Source organism: Schistocerca americana, chromosome 3, assembly GCF_021461395.2.
Source record: "Schistocerca americana isolate TAMUIC-IGC-003095 chromosome 3, iqSchAmer2.1, whole genome shotgun sequence".
NCBI classification, from domain to species: Eukaryota; Metazoa; Arthropoda; class Insecta; order Orthoptera; family Acrididae; genus Schistocerca; species Schistocerca americana.
This window is the reverse complement of record NC_060121.1, coordinates 350,392,040-350,411,434: the sequence shown is the minus strand read 5'-3', so window position 1 is coordinate 350,411,434 and position 19,395 is coordinate 350,392,040. Positions and strand designations below refer to the sequence as shown.

At 43.3% G+C, this 19,395-nt stretch overlaps 1 protein-coding gene across 1 annotated transcript in view; it reads left to right on the top strand.

The window, feature by feature from the left end:
• The first annotated feature begins 11,592 nt into the window (after positions 1-11,592).
• Positions 11,593-19,395, top strand: part of LOC124607238 (anoctamin-7-like) — a 96,890-nt gene continuing 89,087 nt past the window's right edge. Inside the window, exon 1 of the mRNA XM_047139510.1 lies at positions 11,593-11,668. Within this exon, the coding sequence (XP_046995466.1) occupies positions 11,630-11,668 (39 nt within the window). The 5' untranslated portion in view covers positions 11,593-11,629. The remainder of the gene's footprint in view (positions 11,669-19,395) is intronic.

Here is a 19,395-nt window from a genome sequence, read left to right as displayed (position 1 = left end):
CAGAGTGCCACGTCCGTTGCCAAAACTTTAAAATGTTCCATGAAGACGTTGGTCACCACTGGACTAAGTGTACTACCGATGGCGACGCTCTGCAGCTGTTCATGTAAGTTGCCATTTCACATTAAATAGCTTATTGTGAGACATGATGAAGCGTGACTGTCTTTTGTGTGGTACACAGCAGCTGTGCGGTTTGTTTGGTGGTGCATGACGATGTAAGAATGGCGGTTATCGCTGAAACAACGTGTTTTCGGTTATATCCTTCGGTTCTAGGCGCTTCAGTCTGGGACTGCGCTGCTGCTTCGGTCGCACGTTCGAATCTTGCCTCGGGCATGGATGTGTGTGATGTCCTTAGGTTGGTTAGGTTCAAATGGCTCTGAGCACTATGGGACTTCACATCAGAGGTCATCAGTCCCCTAGAACTTAGAACTACTTAAACCTAACTAACCTAAGGACATCACACACATCCATGCCCGAGGCAGGATTCGAACCTGCGACCGTAGCAGTCGCGCGGTTCCGGACTGCGCGCCTAGAACCGCGAGACCACCGCGGCCGGCTGGTTGGTTAGGTTTAAGTAGTTCTAAGTCTAGGGGAGTGAAGACATCAGACATCCAATTTCAAGTCCCATAGCGCTTAGAGCCATTTGATTTGAACTGTTATATCCTTTTTTTCCACCCCAGTTTGACCGGACTGTTAAAACAGCTCAAAAATAACCGGTTTCTGATAACCAATTTTCGGTTTTCTGTTCCTATTGTTTCCTTTTATAGAGACTTAGAAATCTAACAAAGGTTGAAAACATTTTGACTTACTGTTTCGAGATCGTAGAATCAAAATATTAAACAGGCAAATAAAAAAACTTAGTCCGTTCACCGTTAGCTGCTGTTCTCGTAACATGGTACGTGCTTAAATATCGCTCAAAAGTCTGTCTACAAGGCCTACAAACAGATAGACGTAATAGCTATTACGGCAAGAAAGGAAGAATGAATTGATTGTTGGTGTTGATAACGGTCATCCTTCTGTACTTCCTCTGCATTACTGCAGATGATGTGTCACTGAGCACATATGTTTTGTGCATGCAGTACACGTGAGGCGCCTAGTTGTTTCCACTGCACTGTGTGGAATACGAAGGTTCATAGTTCACTAACCTGCTGTCTTCAAGTTGATGTCCCCAGCGCAGAAAACAGCACGCATGTCGCAGATTCTGTATCTTGAAGCTGAAACTGACTTTCAGCGATGTTCTGTTCTGAATAATGCATAACTTCTTTGGGATGCCACTCGCGTATTTTAATATAGCCACACGAGAAGATTACATGATCTTAATGCACCACCTTCTGATATAGCAAAGTACATGATCAAACACAATCTTTACGAAAATGAATCTTTATACTATTTGTGGCACGCGTCTGGAGTGAATCTTTTAATACTGAATACTGGCAAACACATCCTGCCACAGACATGACTGTACATCTCGACTGCCTAATCCAGAGTGACGAACAGGAAATTCAGTAAAAATTGGAAACACATCCTACGACAGACAACATGTCTGTTGCTCTCGACTGCCTAATCCAGAGTGACGAACAGCCCGAAACACTTCGCGCGCCATACCAGAAAAGGCATGACCCTAACGCTTCCGAAGTGCTTCGTCTGATTAGATTAGTACTTGTTCCATAGATCGTGAATACGACACTTTGTAATGATGTGGAACGTGTCAGGTTAATAAAAGGTGTCTATACAAGATATTACATTAGACAAAATATTACATGACACTCAATAATTTTTTTGTTGAGGTTGGGAAATTACCCACTTACTATACTCAAAAATTCATCTAATGAGTAGGAGGAGTTGCCATTAAGAAGTTCTTTTAATTTCCTTTTAAATGCTATGTGGCTATCTGTCAGACTTTTGATGCTATTAGGTAAGTGACCAAAGACTTTTGTGGCAGCATAATTTACCCCCTTCTGAGCCAAAGTTAAATTTAACCTCGAGTAGTGAAGATCATCCTTTATCCTAGTGTTGTAGCCATGTACACTGCAATTACTTCTTAATTCATTCGGATTGTTAATAACAAATTTCATAAGTGAATATATATATTGTGAGGCTACAGTGAAGATTTCTAGCTCTTTAAATACGTGTCTGCAGGATGATCTTGGATGAGCTTCAGCAATTATTCTGATTACACGCTTTTGTGCAATGAACACTCATTTACTCAATGATGAGTTACCCCAGAATATGATGCCATACGAAAGCAGAGAATGAAAATAGGCATGGTAAGCTAATTTACTCAGATGTATATCGCCAAAATTTGCAATGACCCTAATAGCACAAGTAGCTGAACTCAAACGTTTCAGCAGATCCTCAGTGTGTTTTTTTCCAGTTCAACCCCTCATCAATGCATACACCTAGAAATTTTGAATATTCTACCTTAGCCACCGATTTCTGATCGAAGCCTATATTTATTAATGGGGTCATTCCATTTATTGTGTGGAACTGTATATACTGTGTTTTCTCAAAGTTTAATGAGCGTCCATTTGCAGAGAACCACTTAATGATTTTCTGAAAAACATCGTTTACAATTTCACCAGTTAATTCTTGTCCATAGGGTGTGATAGCTATACTTGTATCATCGGCAAAAAGTACCAGCTTTGCATCTTCGTGAATATAGAATGGCAAGTCATTAATATATATTAAGAACAGCAGAGGACCCAAGACCGAACCTTGCAGCACCCCATTCTTGATTGTTCCCTAATTTGAGAAATCACCAGTTTTTTACATATTATGTGAACTGTTCATTTCAACTTTCTGCACTCTTCCCGTTAGGTATGATTTAAACCATTTGAGCACTGCCCCATTCATACCACAGTACTTGAGCTTATCTAGAAGTATTCCATGATTTACACAGTCAAAAGCCTTCGATAGATCACAAAAAATCCCAACGACTGACTTCCGGTTACTCAGAGCATTTAATATTTCATTAGTGAAAGTATATATAGCATTTTCCGTTCAAAAACCATTCTGGAAACCAAACTGACATTTTGTTAAAACTTTATTTTTATAAAGGTGTGAAGCTACTCTACAATACATTACTTTTTCAAGAATTTTGGATAAGGCAGGCAGAAGAGAGACTGGGCGGTAGTTGTTAACATCAGACATATACCCTTTTTTATGAAGTGGTATAACAATGGCATACTTCAGTCTATCTGGGAAAATACCCTGCTTCAGAGAACTATTACATATGTGGCTAAGAATCCCATTTATTTCTTGGGAACAAGCTTTTATTATCCTGCTGTAAATGCCATAAATCCCATGTGAGCTTTTATTCTTGAGAGAGTTTATCATCTCCCTAATTTCAGATGGAGAGGTGGGTGGAATTTCAATTGTATCAAATGGTGTGGGTAAGGCCTCTTCCATTAACTGCCTTGCTTCTTCTAATGAACATTTAGATCCTATTTTCTCTACAACATTTGAAAAATGATTATTCAAAATGTTTTCGACTTCTGGCTTGTTGTATATCAAGTTTCCATTCGCTTTGATGATGCCGCCATCCTGTACTCTTGGTTGCCCTGCCTCCCTTGTAATAATATTCCAAATTGTTTTGATTGTTATCAGAGGTATTAATCTCAGACATGATGCACATGCTTCTGGACTTTTTAATAACCTTTCTTAATGTAGCACAGTAGTTTTTATAATATTTGGCTGTTTCTGGGTCATTACTCTTTCTTGTTGTTAGATACAGTTCCCTTTTTTGGCTACAAGATATTTTTATTCCTTTAGTAAGCCAAGGCTTTTTGCATAGTTTCTTACAATTAGATTTAACTACTTTCTTGGGGAAACGGTTTTCAAATTCTCTTAAAAGTGTATCATTAAATAGGTTATATTTTAAATTAGCATTGGGTTCCTTGTATAGCTCATCCCAGTCTAAATGCTGAAGATTTTCTCTGAAATTTCTAATTGTTGAGTCATTAATTGAATGCACAACTTTGGAGGGTAGTTTTGAATTACTGAATGGAGTTATGTCATATACTGTAACTAGCTGAGCATCATGATCAGAAATCCCATTCTCAACAGGGCAAGAATTTATGTTTTTAAACCTATCTTGGTCTATAAAAGTGTTATCTATCAATGTGCTGCTGTCCTTTACTACCCGAGTAGGAAAATTGACAGTTGTCAAATTGAAAGAACTGACCAAGACTTCCAGGTCATTCTTCCTGTTACTCTTTCAGTTAATCAACATTGAAGTCCCCACAAATAATAATTTGCTTTCCCCTATCTGACAGATAGCACAACAAGGCATCCAAGTTTTCCAGGAATAAATGAAAGCTTCCTGAAAGGGACCTATATACTGTTACAATTATAAAAGAGCCCTCCTTCAGTTTAAGTTGACAGGCACATGCTTCTATATGTTGCTCTAGACAAACCTTTTTTGTATCTAAGCTTTCTACACAGTGATAACTTTTTTGAAATCTGCGATTTCGTTAGTCTTATGTTTTTTATTTAAATTGTTTTTAATAATTCTAAAATGACTGATTGATAGTCAGCTGTTGAGAGACATTTATATTAAAAAGTGAAGTCATTCCAGTGAGTAGTTTAATAATAATAATAATAATAATAATAATAATAATAATAATAATAATAACAACTACTATACTTTAACGTTTTGGCGCCCTTGCTCCGAACACAGCAGCCAATCACAGAGCAGTAGCATTATGCAGGCGGTCTTTCTCACGGGAATGGTACCGAATGTAATATCTGTCACAGGTACCTTACACCACATTTCGTCATCTATATACACTTCTTGCATCTCCACTGCTCTGGGAACAGCTTCTTGGAGCCTAATATGATGGCTGACTAAGACAGAAATATTACACTACGCAGACACGGGCAACAGAGCAGCCATTTTCTGTTTTTCATTGTATACTATGAATGACTTGACGCGATGTTTTTAATTTATTACTTTTACAAAAAGAAAAGGCTCCAAGCACTATGGGGCTTAACACCTGAGGTCATCAGTCCCCTAGACTCAGAACTACTGAAACCTAACTAACCTAAGGACATCACATACACCCATGCCCAAGGCAGGATTCGAACCTGCGACCGTAGCAGCAGCGCGGTTCCGGACTGAAGCGCCTAGAACCGCTCGGCCATAGCGGCCGGCTATTGCTGTAGCGATAACATCCTTCCTCTATTACTGTTTCATAGAAATGGCAGACAAACCTTTAATCTTTAAAAAGTAAATGAAATATTGTACTTCATTGCTACGTCACTTCGTAAAAATATTTCCAGACTAGGGTTGACGCTATTCTGCAATACAACATCCGGCAACGACAACGAGAAACTATCTTATAGACCAGGTGGGGGGGCAAGGCTTCCACACTGCACATACGTACGCCATGACGCACAGCCGGCAACACGGATATTGTTGTCTTAGCAATGCCGTACCAATTCTTATGCCGTGTGTTGGTTGCTCGTTTCTGTCGGTATTTTTTTCCCATTTTCTTAATAATGCAATATTTCAAACCAACGCAAATTTTACAAATAAAAATTACTCCTTATCTAAACGACGTCTATTTAAAAAAGAAATATATTAGCACTGCTACTATAGTTAATTGATATTTCCCTTTTTTACGCGGTTATTAGTAAAAAAAATTAAAAACATCTCTTATAACTGAGACCAAACGAATACCGAAAAACTCGCGCAGATAGGTGGCCGAAGCGCAGTGAACAGCTTTCGTCCAAAGCGCTGGGCGAGTTCATTCGTTTGTTCGGAAGGGGAGACCAGTAAGGTTTTCCACCTTTCGGCCGCTCAGCGATGACAGAATCGAGACGCGCGTCATGCAGTCTTTCTCAAGCTATTTTATAGAAAAGATTAGGTAAAAAGATTTCATTTTTGCTTTACTTACAGCTTTATACATCAGGTTCATGATGATGTGCCCAGCATTTCGTTAATAGTCATACTTATTGGGATATTTTTGAAAATTAATACACCGTGCGAAATTCAGAAAAGTGTCCAAAGGTCTTATGATTTTGCGTTTCCTGCATTTTACGAGGGCAGTTCAATAAGTAATGCAACACATTTTTTTTCTCGGCCAATTTTGGTTGAAACCGGAAATTTCTTGTGGAATATTTTAAAACATTCCCGCTTCGTCTCGTATAGTTTCATTCACTTCCGGCAGGTGGCAGCGCTGTACGGAGCTGTTAAAATGGCGTCTGTAACAGATGTGCGTTGCAAACAACGGGCAGTGATCGAGTTTCTTTTGGCGGAAAACCAGGGCATCTCAGATATTCATAGGCGCTTGCAGAATGTCTACGGTGATCTGGCAGTGGACAAAAGCACGGTGAGTCGTTGGGCAAAGCGTGTGTCATCATCGCCGCAAGGTCAAGCAAGACAGTCTGTTCTCCCGCTTGCGGGCCGGCCGTGCACAGCTGTGACTCCTGCAATGGCGGAGCGTGCGAACACACTCGTTCGAGATGATCGACGGATCACCATCAAACAACTCAGTGCTCAACTTGACATCTCTGTTGGTAGTGCTGTCACAATTGTTCACCAGTTGGGACATTCAAAGGTTTGTTCCCTCTGGGTCCCTCGTTGTCTAACCGAACACCATAAAGAGCAAAGGAGAACCATCTGTTCGGAATTTCTTGCTCGTCATGTGGCTGAGGGTGACAATTTCTTGTCAAAGATTGTTGCAGGCGATGAAACATGGGTTCATCACTTCGAACCTGAAACAAAACGGCAATCAATGGAGTGGCGCCACACCCACTCCCCTACCAAGAAAAAGTTTAAAGCCATACCCTCAGCCGGTAAAGTCATGGTTACAGTCTTCTGGGACGCTGAAGGGGTTATTCTGTTCGATGTCCTTCCCCATGGTCAAACGATCAACTCTGAAGTGTATTGTGCTACTCTTCAGAAATTGAAGAAACGTCTTCAGCGTGTTCGTAGGCACAAAAATCTGAACGAACTTCTCCTTCTTCATGACAACGCAAGACCTCACACAAGTCTTCGTACCCGAGAGGAGCTCACAAAACTTCAGTGGACTGTTCTTCCTCATGCACCCTACAGCCCCGATCTCGCACCGTCGGATTTCCATATGTTTGACCCAATGAAGGACGCAATCCGTGGGAGGCACTACGCGGATGATGAAGAAGTTATTGATGCAGTACGACGTTGGCTCCGACATCGACCAGTGGAATGGTACCTTGCAGGCATACAGGCCCTCATTTCAAGGTGGCGTAAGGCCGTAGCATTGAATGGAGATTACGTTGAAAAATAGTGTTGTGTAGCTAAAAGATTGGGGAATAACCCGGTGTATTTCAATGCTGAATAAAACAACCCCTGTTTCAGAAAAAAAATGTGTTGCATTACTTATTGAACTGCCCTCGTACATGATACGAGGTGTAACTGGAAAGTTTTAAGAATGGGCTTGCAATTGTACAATGGTGGTACTTACAAGCTACTGTGATGCATCTCTTTCAAAATAGTCCGCATCTGATTGAACACACCGACTCCAACGGTGTTTCCACTTTTAGAAACATTCCTGGAATTTTTTTCCTGGAGTGTGTGAAGGGCGCTCTCCATATTTGCCTGAATGTCTTCAATTCAGTCAAATCTCTTCCCTTTCAGTGAAAATTTTAGTTTAGGAAACAGGTAGCGGAATATGGCGGTTGTGGAAGCGCAGAAATTTTGAATTTGGTCAAAAATTCGACGATGGAGAAGCCACGATGAGCCGGAGCATTGTCATGGTGCAGGACCCAACTTCTGTCATTCCACAAGGCAGGCCTTTCCTACCGTACCTTTAAACGCAAACGCTCAAGGACACATTTTTAGCATTCCAGGTTAATTGTCTGTCCTCCAGGGGTAAATTCATGAAGCACAATACCGGTAGAATCGAAAAAAATCACCAAAATTGTCTTCACCTTCGATCGACTTTGCCATGCCTTTTTCGGTCGTGGTGAATCTGGAGTTTTCCACTGCGAAGACTGCACTTTTGATTCAGGATCACAGCCATATATTCACGATTCGTTACCTGTAATTGCCCTGTTTAACAAATCTGGGTCATTTTTAGTCCGATTAATCACACCGTGCACACTTCAAGTTGGTATTCTCCTGGTCACTTGCCAACACTTTCGGAATGAATTTTTCGGACAATCGACACATGTTCAGATCTTCCGTTAAAGTTGAGTGAATTGCTTAGAAACTTAAGTTGATCAGCCATCTCCCTAATTGTAAGTCTACGATCAGAGCGCACTAAGTCGCCAACTTTCACAACATTTTCATTCGTTTTTGAAGTGGAAGGACGGCTAGACCGTGGTTCGTCTTCAAATGATTCGTGACCATTTTTAAATCTGTTGAACCAGACAAAAACATTTGACTGACTCATACAGTTATCTTCAGAAACTGTTTTTAATAGTTCCTAAGTCTCAGAATCTGATTTCCCGGTTTTAAAACAAAATTTCACACAAACTCGTTGCTCGGTTTTCACGTCCATTTTCATGCAGACAGAATCCGGCAACAAGCCCTAACAGACCCGCACTCAACCAGCTGCCACAATGGACTAAATAAAGGAAACGCAGTTTCCTGTCAGAGGGCGTTCAAGGACAAGGCAAACACTCACTCCCCACCCTCCATGTACCTGCCCACCAAACAAGTAAGCAGTAGCGGATCCATTCTTAAAACTTTCCAATCACACTTCGTATGTTGTTGCATATCAAATTTAGCTGACACACTAAATTTTTCTGTACACTTGGACAGAGGTGCCTGTCTGTCACCAGTCTCGAAAAAAACTGATCTAATGTAGCATATTCATTTGCGATCGCGTTGCGCCAGCGATAAAGCCTGAGTGAAATATCCATAGCGTTCATCATACACTCCTGGAAATGGAAAAAAGAACACATTGACACCGGTGTGTCAGACCCACCATACTTGCTCCGGACACTGTGAGAGGGCTGTACAAGCAATGATCACACGCACGGCACAGCGGACACACCAGGAACCGCGGTGTTGGCCGTCGAATGGCGCTAGCTGCGCAGCATTTGTGCACCGCCGCCGTCAGTGTCAGCCAGTTTGCCGTGGCATACGGAGCTCCATCGCAGTCTTTAACACTGGTAGCATGCCGTGACAGCGTGGACGTGAACCGTATGTGCAGTTGACGGACTTTGAGCGAGGGCGTATAGTGGGCATGCGGGAGGCCGGGTGGACGTACCGCCGAATTGCTCAACACGTGGGGCGTGAGGTCTCCACAGTACATCGATGTTGTGGCCAGTGGTCGGCGGAAGATGCACGTGCCCGTCGACCTGGGACCGGAACGCAGCGACGCACGGATGCACGCCAAGACCGTAGGATCCTACGCAGTGCCGTAGGGGACCGCACCGCCACTTCCTAGCAAATTAGGGACACTGTTGCTCCTGGGGTATCGGCGAGGACCATTCGCAACCGTCTCCATGAAGCTGGGCTACGGTCCCGCACACCGTTAGGCCGTCTTCCGCTCACGCCCCAACATCGTGCAGCCCGCCTCCAGTGGTGTCGCGACAAGCGTGAATGGAGGGACGAATGGAGACGTGTCGTCTTCAGCGATGAGAGTCGCTTCTGCCTTGGTGCCAATGATGGTCGTATGCGTGTTTGGCGCCGTGCAGGTGAGCGCCACAATCAGGACTGCATACGACCGAGGCACACAGGGCCAACACCCGGCATCATGGTGTGGGGAGCGATCTCCTACACTGGCCGTACACCACTGGTGATCGTCGAGGGGACGCTGAATAGTGCACGGTACATCCAAACCGTCATCGAACCCATCGTTCTACCATTCCTAGACCGGCAAGGGAACCTGCTGTTCCAACAGGACAATGCACGTCCGCATGTATCCCGTGCCACCCAACGTGCTCTAGAAGGTGTAAGTCAACTACCCTGGCCAGCAAGATCTCCGGATCTGTCCCCCATTGAGCATGTTTGGGACTGGATGAAGCGTCGTCTCACCCGGTCTGCACGTCCAGCACGAACGCTGGTCCAACTGAGGCGCCAGGTGGAAATGGCATGGCAAGCCATTCCACAGGACTACATCCAGCATCTCTACGATCGTCTCCATGGGAGAATAGCAGCCTGCATTGCTACGAAAGGTGGATATACACTGTACTAGTGCCGACATTGTGCATGCTCTGTTGCCTGTGTCTATATGCCTATGGTTCTGTCAGTGTGATCATGTGATGTATCTGACCCCAGGAATGTGTCAATAAAGTTTCCCCTTCCTGGGACAATGAATTCACGGTGTTCTTATTTCAATTTCCAGGAGTGTATATCATAACCGGTTTCAGATATTGAAGTGCGATTTTGGTAAATGATAAAGTATTTCACCATACAGTTATTATGTAGAACTTCATTATCTACATGTTATCCCAATAACTACAGACTTTTTCGGTGAAAGAATGTAAGTTTTATGGGCCATCGATAGCTGATAAAACGAGAAATGCTATGGGTTTTGGAACAACATATGTGAAGATATTATACGTTATTTTGTACTGAGGAGTCAGCCTGGGTGGCTGAGCGGTTCTAGATGCTGCAGTCTGGAACCGCACGACCGCTTCGGTCGCAGGTTCGAATCCTGCCTCGGACATGGATGTGTGTGATGTCCTTAGGTTAGTTAGGTTTAAGTAGTTCTAAGTTATTGGGGACTGATGACCTCAGACGTTAAGTCCCATAGTGCTCAGAGCCATTTGAACCACTGTGTACTGAGGATGGGCTTTTCATAATTATTGACTTCACTTTTCCTAAGTTCCTAGCTTAACAAACTTAGTAAACAATTGATTCAGAATTCTCTCGCAGTTGTGTCTGCACAACATGTTACTGAGGTGACACTCTGTAAGCTACGCTGTGTTTTGGCAAAAGAAGCAAATTTTGACATGGCAACCAGAGAGGGGCGTAGGTTTCACTCAAAATTCACCACTCCTGGGGCTTCTCTGAAAGTTACAAATGGTTAACGAGCCAGACGAAAATAAATCTCTATGTTTTCGGGGGTATTCTTTTTAGATACTAACGAAAGCAGAGGTGGCAGTAGATCGTTTTTGAGCGGTCACCAGAGAGTGTGCGTGGAGGGGCCAGACTTCATATTTACAAGAAAAATGTGAGAGTGGGTTTAGTTTGAAACAGAACATCCCCTGCAGCGCTCGGTGTTTGCCCTGCAGCGCTCTGAGCGACCCCCACCACCACTGCCGCTCTCCCAAGCTTCCCCGCCGACTGCGCACCTAGCGGCCGCGGCTTTTCGCGCTGTACCAGAATCTGTTCTAATCGGTCCGTTTTTCCCATCCATAGGACGATGACTCGTCGGACACGGGCGTGGCGGCGCGCGGCAGCGTGGAGGACTCCGGCTCGGGCGACTGCGAGGGCGGGCTGGACGCGCCTGGAGGCTCCTCGGCGGCGGGACCCGGCGCGGCGCCCCCGCAGGCGGGCACTTTCTTCCGCGACGGCCGCCGGCGCATCGACTTCGTGCTGGTCTACGAGGAGAGCGGGGGCGGCGGCGGCGGTGGGTCGCGTGGAGGCGGCAGCCGCTCCACGCTTGGCTCGGGGGACCCCGTGATGGCGGCGCACCACGGCTCTGCCGCCGCCGCCAAACGCTCCTCGCGCCGGGAGCTCTGGCGGCAGCGCTTCATGGGCAACCTGCAGCGATCCGGCCTCCACATGGAAGAGGTATCATCTTTATTATTATTATTATTATTATTATTATTATCATCATCCTCTTGATAGGCAAATTGCCTGTTGCGGTACTCGCTCTCTCTCTCTCTCTCTCTCTCTCTCTCTCTCTCTCTTTCTCTCGTATGGCCTTCCAGCATTTCTTCTTCCAATGCGTTTGTAATTAAACGCCTTTATAGGGAGTCTTTCCCCGCCCATACCATCTACATGTTTCTTGCATTTTCTTTATTTATTTTTTCGTTTAAGTTATACAAGAGCTGGATAAAAATATGGAACTTTTTAGACACAGTGTAAGTAGGCTGTTTAGGTTTTTATGTTGGTAACGCCACGTAGCGCTCTGTATGAAAATCACGGCCTGTGCTGTGTGGAGCCTGTGGCTGGTTTCACTGTTGGAATATTTGCTATTGTAGTCTTGGGCAGTTAGATGTGAAGAGCGTAGCGTTGCGCAGTTGGAGGTGAGCCGCCAGCAGTGGTGGATGTGGGGAGAGGGGAGAGAGATGGCAGAGTTTTGAGAGCGGATGATCTGGACGTGTGTCCATCAGAGAGAGTAAATTTGTAAGACTGGATGTCATGAACTGATATATATATAATGACTTTTGAACACTATTAAGGTAAATACATTGTTTGTTCTCTACCAAAATCTTTCATTTGCTGACTATGCCTATCAGTAGTTAGTGCCTTGATTAAACATAAATGCACATCCTAGCCGAGCTGGTGAGTGGCGCTGTTAAGTTTGACTACGAATGGCACATGTGTAATGTCCTCTGTACTTTGCAACTGTAAGTCGTAGTCTGAACAGTGTTCTTTGTAGTTGTCAGTGCATTATGTCGGATCTAGGTGATTTCGAATATTGCAAATGTTTGGCACTTGTATCGTGGGTGCCGAAGTGGTTGGTATTCCAAGAGGTACCGTACAGAAGGTTTATATGGCATACAGCGTAAAGGCGCGTTTACATTGAGCTCAGAACATGTTTTTGTTCGGAACATTGTGTGCAACTTGTTCTGACAACATGTTGGCAACATTGTTCGTTGTCCGCTTTCCCGTTTACACTAGCGAGCAACAGTTCTACGTATTCGCATAGTCTGCTGCGGTGAACTGATAGGTTACTTCGTGTATTCACATCAATAGATACGCTATGTCAAGTGAAAAGGAAGAGTTAATGACATCTGGTGCTGCATTAATAATACTTAACGAAATAAACAGACGAAGAAAACGATGTAGTCGTCGTCGGTGGACCAAAACCTATTATAGAAGACGTGGCGGGAATGGCATGCTTTGTGAGCTGAATTTGGAAGACGGTTCTGGCTTTCGCAACTTCAGTAGGATGTCGCCGTCAGATTTTGAAATGTTGGATGTTATAGGACCAGTTGTTTCAAAGAAAGTCACATTTCAGAAAAGCAATCCCTGTGAACCAAAGACTTACTGTTACTCTTCGTTTTCTGGCATCAGGTGACTCCTATCAAAGCCAGCCATATCTCAAATAGTTCCATATCATCCAGGAAACGTAAATATTTAAATCCAAACCACTTCGTTTCGTAAAGTGTGTCAGTACCACATCCATATTTTTTACTTTCCTCTATTTTTCGTTTCTCTCGTCGGTACTGAGACGAAAGAGATTTAACTTTTTTGTCCACGTCACTGCTGCTGGTGCCAAGCGCCGCAGCAACTTTTTGTAGTGAATCATGTTTGATTTTAGTATTTTTATAACCTGCGCAACGTACATTCCACAGGCACTCCTCTGCCTCATAGAGCGACATCAGCTGGAAAATTTTGTCTCATGACCACTCCATTTCAAATAAAAACGAAGGGATATAAAATACACACCACTTCACTCCAGCAAAACAAACACCAAAACACTCACTCAGCGCAAACGAACACTAACGCTGCGTAGCGGAATTTAGTGGTAGCACGCCACGAACAATGTTTCTTTGATCTCTACCGACACAACCGTGGAACACTGATTTTGTGTTGCGAACATCGGTAGTCCATTACTAGCCACGAACAATGTTGCGAATAATGTTGTGAACGATGTTGCGAACTCAGTGTAAACGCGCCTTAAGATTAAAAAGTCATCTGATAAGTCACAACGCGGAAGAAAGTGTGTTCAGTCATCATGACAGATGGTCATTGAAGGGGATTTGACGAATAATTAGAGGTTGAAAACTATAAAAGTCACTGCGGAACTGAATGTCGCACTCTTAGATTATAGAACAATGGGAAGTCATATAGCCGAATGAGTCTTGTAGCACGCTGTTCCCAACTCCTGGTAGAGTTTACGTGCCAAGAGTGAAACATGGCGGGGGGTTCGGTGGTGGTTTGGGCAGCCGTATCGTGGTATTTCATCGGGCCGCTTAGGTACTCTGCAGGCATGCATTACTCTCAAGGATTATGTGACCATTTTCGCCGATCTGGTCCATCCCATGGTACAAAGTTTGTTTCCCAGTGGTGATGCTGTGTTAGGGGAAGACAGGGCTCTTGTTGACACCGCTCACATCGTCCAGACCTGGTTTTGTGAGCATGAGAGTGAGCTGTCTCATCTCTCCTCGCCACCAGTCGCCAGATCTCAGTATTATTGAGTCTCTGTCGTCTACTTTGGAAAGAAGGGTGCGCAATCGTTATCCACCACCATCGTCGTTGCCTGAACTTGCCAATATTTTGCCGGAATAATGGTATAAAATTTCCTTGAAAATCATACAGGTCCTGTATTTATCCACTCAAAGAGAACTGGAAGCTATTTTGAATGCCAACGGTTTATTGGCATGGTAACATGTTGTAGTGTCTGTGACTGTATATTTTTGTCCACCCCTTGTATATTCCTGAATTTTCCCTTAGAGCTTCATTTCTTTTACGGTATATACTTCTACTTCCAGCCCCTCTTACCTGTTATGTGCGCATGTATTCTACTTTCCTCGTGTCGTGCTGTCACGCATGCCTCAATCACACATCTGGTATTGATGTGGTTTTGTAAAACTTCAGTTGCATTTCTCTCTTGGCTTTATTGTACAACTTTTTTACCATCATTCCACATACAGAAGCAAATTTATTTAATTTTTGGCCCACATCATAGTTCCATTCATACGTAATGTCGCATCTCAGATATTTAAAGCGTGTAACTTGTTCCATTATTTTATTATTCTGGACTACTTTTCGTCTTAATGATTATATGCCTTGAAATGTCATCATTTCTATTTCATCTGCAGACAATGTTAGTTTTCTGAAGCTATCTGCTGCAACTTACTGGTTACTATATAAAAACGTTATTTTTTATTCATCATTTTCCGTTCATTGATACCTTCATCTATGTTGAGAAAATGCAGCATCCTTCTCGTACCCCTTCGTGTTCATTGGCTTTATGTTTATATTTCCCACATCTATACCAATTTTAGTGTTTGTGTATAAACTTTTAATTACATTTAGGAAAAAAGATGGATAACCTCGGCCAGCTATACATTCCATAGTTTTCCATAGTCTTTTCAGGTTGTCGAATGCGGTTAAAATCTAAAAGAGCAAGCTGCATTTAGCTACCAAGTTCTCGCTTCTTTCTGTAACTACTTGCTAGTGTACAAACATTGTCAATAACTGATCGTCCCTTTCTAATACCTGACCTTCAAATGTTCATTTTTCAAAGATACTTTTTCTCTTGCATTCACCGATATTGGCATATAATTTATAGGCTGAATCCAGGAGGCTTATACGTCTATAGTTACTGCATTTATTTCATCACCCTTTTTAAAGACAGAGATTACCTTGCTTTCAGCCAATCCTCTGTCACCTTCTTGTTTCTCCAACATTTATTTTAAAAAATTTAAAAATCCTTAGATATAGGAATGACCTTCCACATTTCAACATTTCTATATTAATACCTTCTAAACCAGTGGCTTCCGTATTCTTAGACTTTCTGTCGGCTCTCTCATGTCAAGATCGTCCACATCTTTTGTGACATCCAGTTCAGGCACTGCCTGAATTACTATCACCTATTTCGTGTTTTCGTCACTTTATAAGCAATCAGTTGTCTTCCAGCCTCAGCCTTTACTCCCTAATAACAATATTTCTCTCACGAGGGATAGTTGCAAAGTTTTAATTATCACTCTTAAGGAATAAAGTTGCGAATAGTGCATACACTTTAACATGGCAGCCAACTGAGAGTGTAAACCGACAACTTAACCCTGTTTTATACAAGTGACTTTCTAGTCAGAATCGACTACCAGTTGTGAGTCTGCATCGTGTGCTCAAGTGTACCTGTGAATCAAGCGCCAACCACTTCGCTTGTGAGACTGTGATGCCAGTAAGCAATTTAGAACTCCTCGTCATTGTGGATGAGAATTAGATACAAAAAGGGTAAAACAAAAAAGTGACACAAACAGAATTATCTGCATTCATTCCCCCTTACCATTGTCATAGTGGTGCGGTCGGGGCGGGGAGAGGGGGGGGGGGGAGGGAGAAGGGAGGGGGGAGAAGAGAGATTGAGAGAGGGGGGGAGGGAGGGAAATGAGGTTGTTAGAAGCCAGTTATATCATAGGAATAACTCTGGTTTAAATATTTTTAAATACTTTATTTTTAGTTTTACCAACTTCAGCATAAAGTGCATCATTACATATTGGTTCAAACGGCTCTGAGCACTATGGGACTTAACATCTGAGGACATCAGTCCCCTAGAACTTAGAACTACTTATACCTAAGGACATCACATACATCCATGCCCGAGGCAGGATTCGAAGCTGCGACCGTAGCGGTCGTGCGGTTCCGGACTGAAGTGCATAGAGCCGCTCGGCCACCTCGGCCGGCCATTACACATTCTTTGTAGTGTTGTCTGTACTGTAGACACTGCCCTCATGTTCAACCACATCCACAATACAGTAAACAAATATTTTGTCATTTTGTGCAGGGCAAGGACATAATACTTCAGTAAAAATCTGAACATTACATCAGCCAGGTATCTAGAAATGATTCCATTAAAGATACTATTTACACGTCAGTAGTGGGACACAGAATGTATGGCCCCATTCTGCATTCTTGCCAAATTTATTCAACATTGCGGCCGTAGATGTGGCAATGTCGCAGTGACGTCATGGTGGGGAGACTAGGTCACTTGAGCTACGTCCACTAACCTAGCCCCCTTTCCCCTCCCCATCTGGAAATTGGTGGGAGGACGACTCAGTCTGTTCTGGACTGTCAGACAGGACGGACATAAGTCTTTATTTTGCATGCATTGTTTAACTAAACAATTTGAGTTGTCACAGACAGTAGCTCCATCCAGTCTGTTCAACATGTCTGGAGTCAGTCACCTAGTTCACAACATCACCAAAAGATGATGCTGTCAACCCTTCCCACTCCCCTCCAGTTACGTTATCCAAGGTGACGGTCTGGGGAAAAAATGGACGGAAATGGAATCTGTCTATATCGTGCTGCTGGACTGGGAGGCTGGTAGTAATTATTTACTGTGTTCAATGGATGAGATGCCTTTGCTGGAGGAAGAGTATATTAGCTGTAATCATGCATCTGAGAATTGTGTTGATAGCAATGATATTTGATGAAGAGGAATACGCTTCATGAAATAATGAAGGTGCAGCATAATGGGGCTAAGTTACACTTAGCAACTCATGCTGATAAATCCATATGCTGCAACTGTAGATCATTCGATAAAAGTCTAGTCAGTTTTCCAGAGTGCAAGAGGCAAGACATTCACCCCAGAGTCTTCGCATCTGCTGGAAGAGAGGCCACATGCAGGGCTCACGGAACGCCATGCAGCAACTGCAGGGCCACGCGCTAAGCACTCTTTGTAATGCAAGAATATTTAAAATTATTCTGCAACACACGAACACAGATTCTAAAAAGTTCGCGACACACTTGTGAAATCATCCCAGAGTCATATTGAATCTTCTCAAATTTCCACAGAGAACACATGCAATCACGAAAGCTGCCCGACACATACTATTAGTTCGCTATTGCCCGCCTAGAGGGCGACAAGGTTAGGTCAGTTGCATTCTTGAACTCCGGCCTGTCCAGTTTGGACGACTCCCACTGTAAGCTGGAAATGTCAATTGTTCCAGCCACAGGCTACCATCACAACATGTGTTTCCACACCCCAGACAGAATCGTCCTAGGAAACCAGTAATATAAATTTTATCACTGTACTTACAATTAAATATTACGATCACAGCCTCATACTGACGACGTTGGACAATGAGCGAAGTATTAGAGATACCTCCTCCTGACGACGTGACTCTGGAAATATAAATATCTGCTTTTTAATTCCCCTTATGGCTATCACAAATACGTACCTTCCCCACAAGAGGCTGTAGGCATTTTCTTTTCATATGCTGGAACACACACACACTTTTATAAGCATGTTGATCACAGCAAATCTGTCACACATACCCTACTAAGAGGTTCTGCGATTATAGGCAATGGTTGGTTGATGATAATCACACACAGTAGATGGTGTTTTTTTCTGCTGTAACATGTCCAAGCAGCGTATGACACAGCTTTGTACACTACCACACGTTTAGTTTCCTCCACCATGCCTTAAAGATCTGTGTCAGGTTCTAAACTGACATTAACACATTTCAATCCACTGAAATTCATTCTCTCTCTCTCTCTCTCTCTCTCTCTCTCTCTCCCTCCATCTGTCTCTCTCTCTCTCTCTCTAATGTATCATCAGTCTACCATTAAATCATACTTCATTACAAGCACATGTCATCTGATCACTCCATCCACATTCTGTCATCCTTTAATACAGATACAAGTCAGCTTAGAGGCGGATGGTTCTGCTTTTTTCCAGCAAAGCATCAAAGGCAGCAATAAACTCACATGCACAACTATTACCTCAGTGGACATCCAGTAGAATGTTGCAGAAACTGTTTAACTGACACTGCAAGGTTGTGATTGGGGGAGTGTACAGAGAAGCACAGTGTACATACTGTTTGTTGGGGTCTAAAACATCAGATCAGTCCTGCACGGTGTCGAACACACGATCCATTCTATAGTCGTATACGGCTGTCCCTCAACTGGTATTACAATGCCCTATAGCGCGCGCGCTCGGGTGTGTGTGTGTGTGTGTGTGTGTGTGTGTGTGTGTGTGTGTGTGTGTGTGTGTGTGTGTGTGTGTGTGCGCACATACGTGCGTATTTTGTGGGAGCAGCAGCTTAATTTACGCCATGCAATGTTTTGCTTTGTCAAAGCCAATGGATCGAAACATGTTAGTGTCAGTTTAGAACCTGACGCTAGTCTCAAAGTCGTGGTGGAGAAACCAAAATGTGTGGTGGTGTACAAAGCTTTGTCATAAGCTGCTTGGACTTGCTACAGCAGAAAAAAACAGTGCGTCAAACAACACAGGGACCCTCTCTTGAGTCTGATTGTCTGTGGGGTATGATCTTCCTACAGTAATGACAATGAAACTTTACATTGGTCTGTGCAGGCGACTTCGATCACTGAGTGGATCAATACTTGTATATTTAATGGGTGTCAGTGCATATGCGTGATGCCAATATACAGACGGTATTTGTTTTGCTATATATATAATCAGAGGAGAGGGAGACTGTGAAAATCTTATCTGGTTCTCTAGCTGATAATGTTAGTGGAGTTTTTATAGTTCGTAGTTTTTTATTGTCTGTTGGATGGTATATGACGGAGAATGTTTTGGTGACAAACATGAATGCACCCTGAGGAATGCATATCTCCTTCCAACTGCAGTACCTGTATGTAGTTTGAAAATGCACCGCACC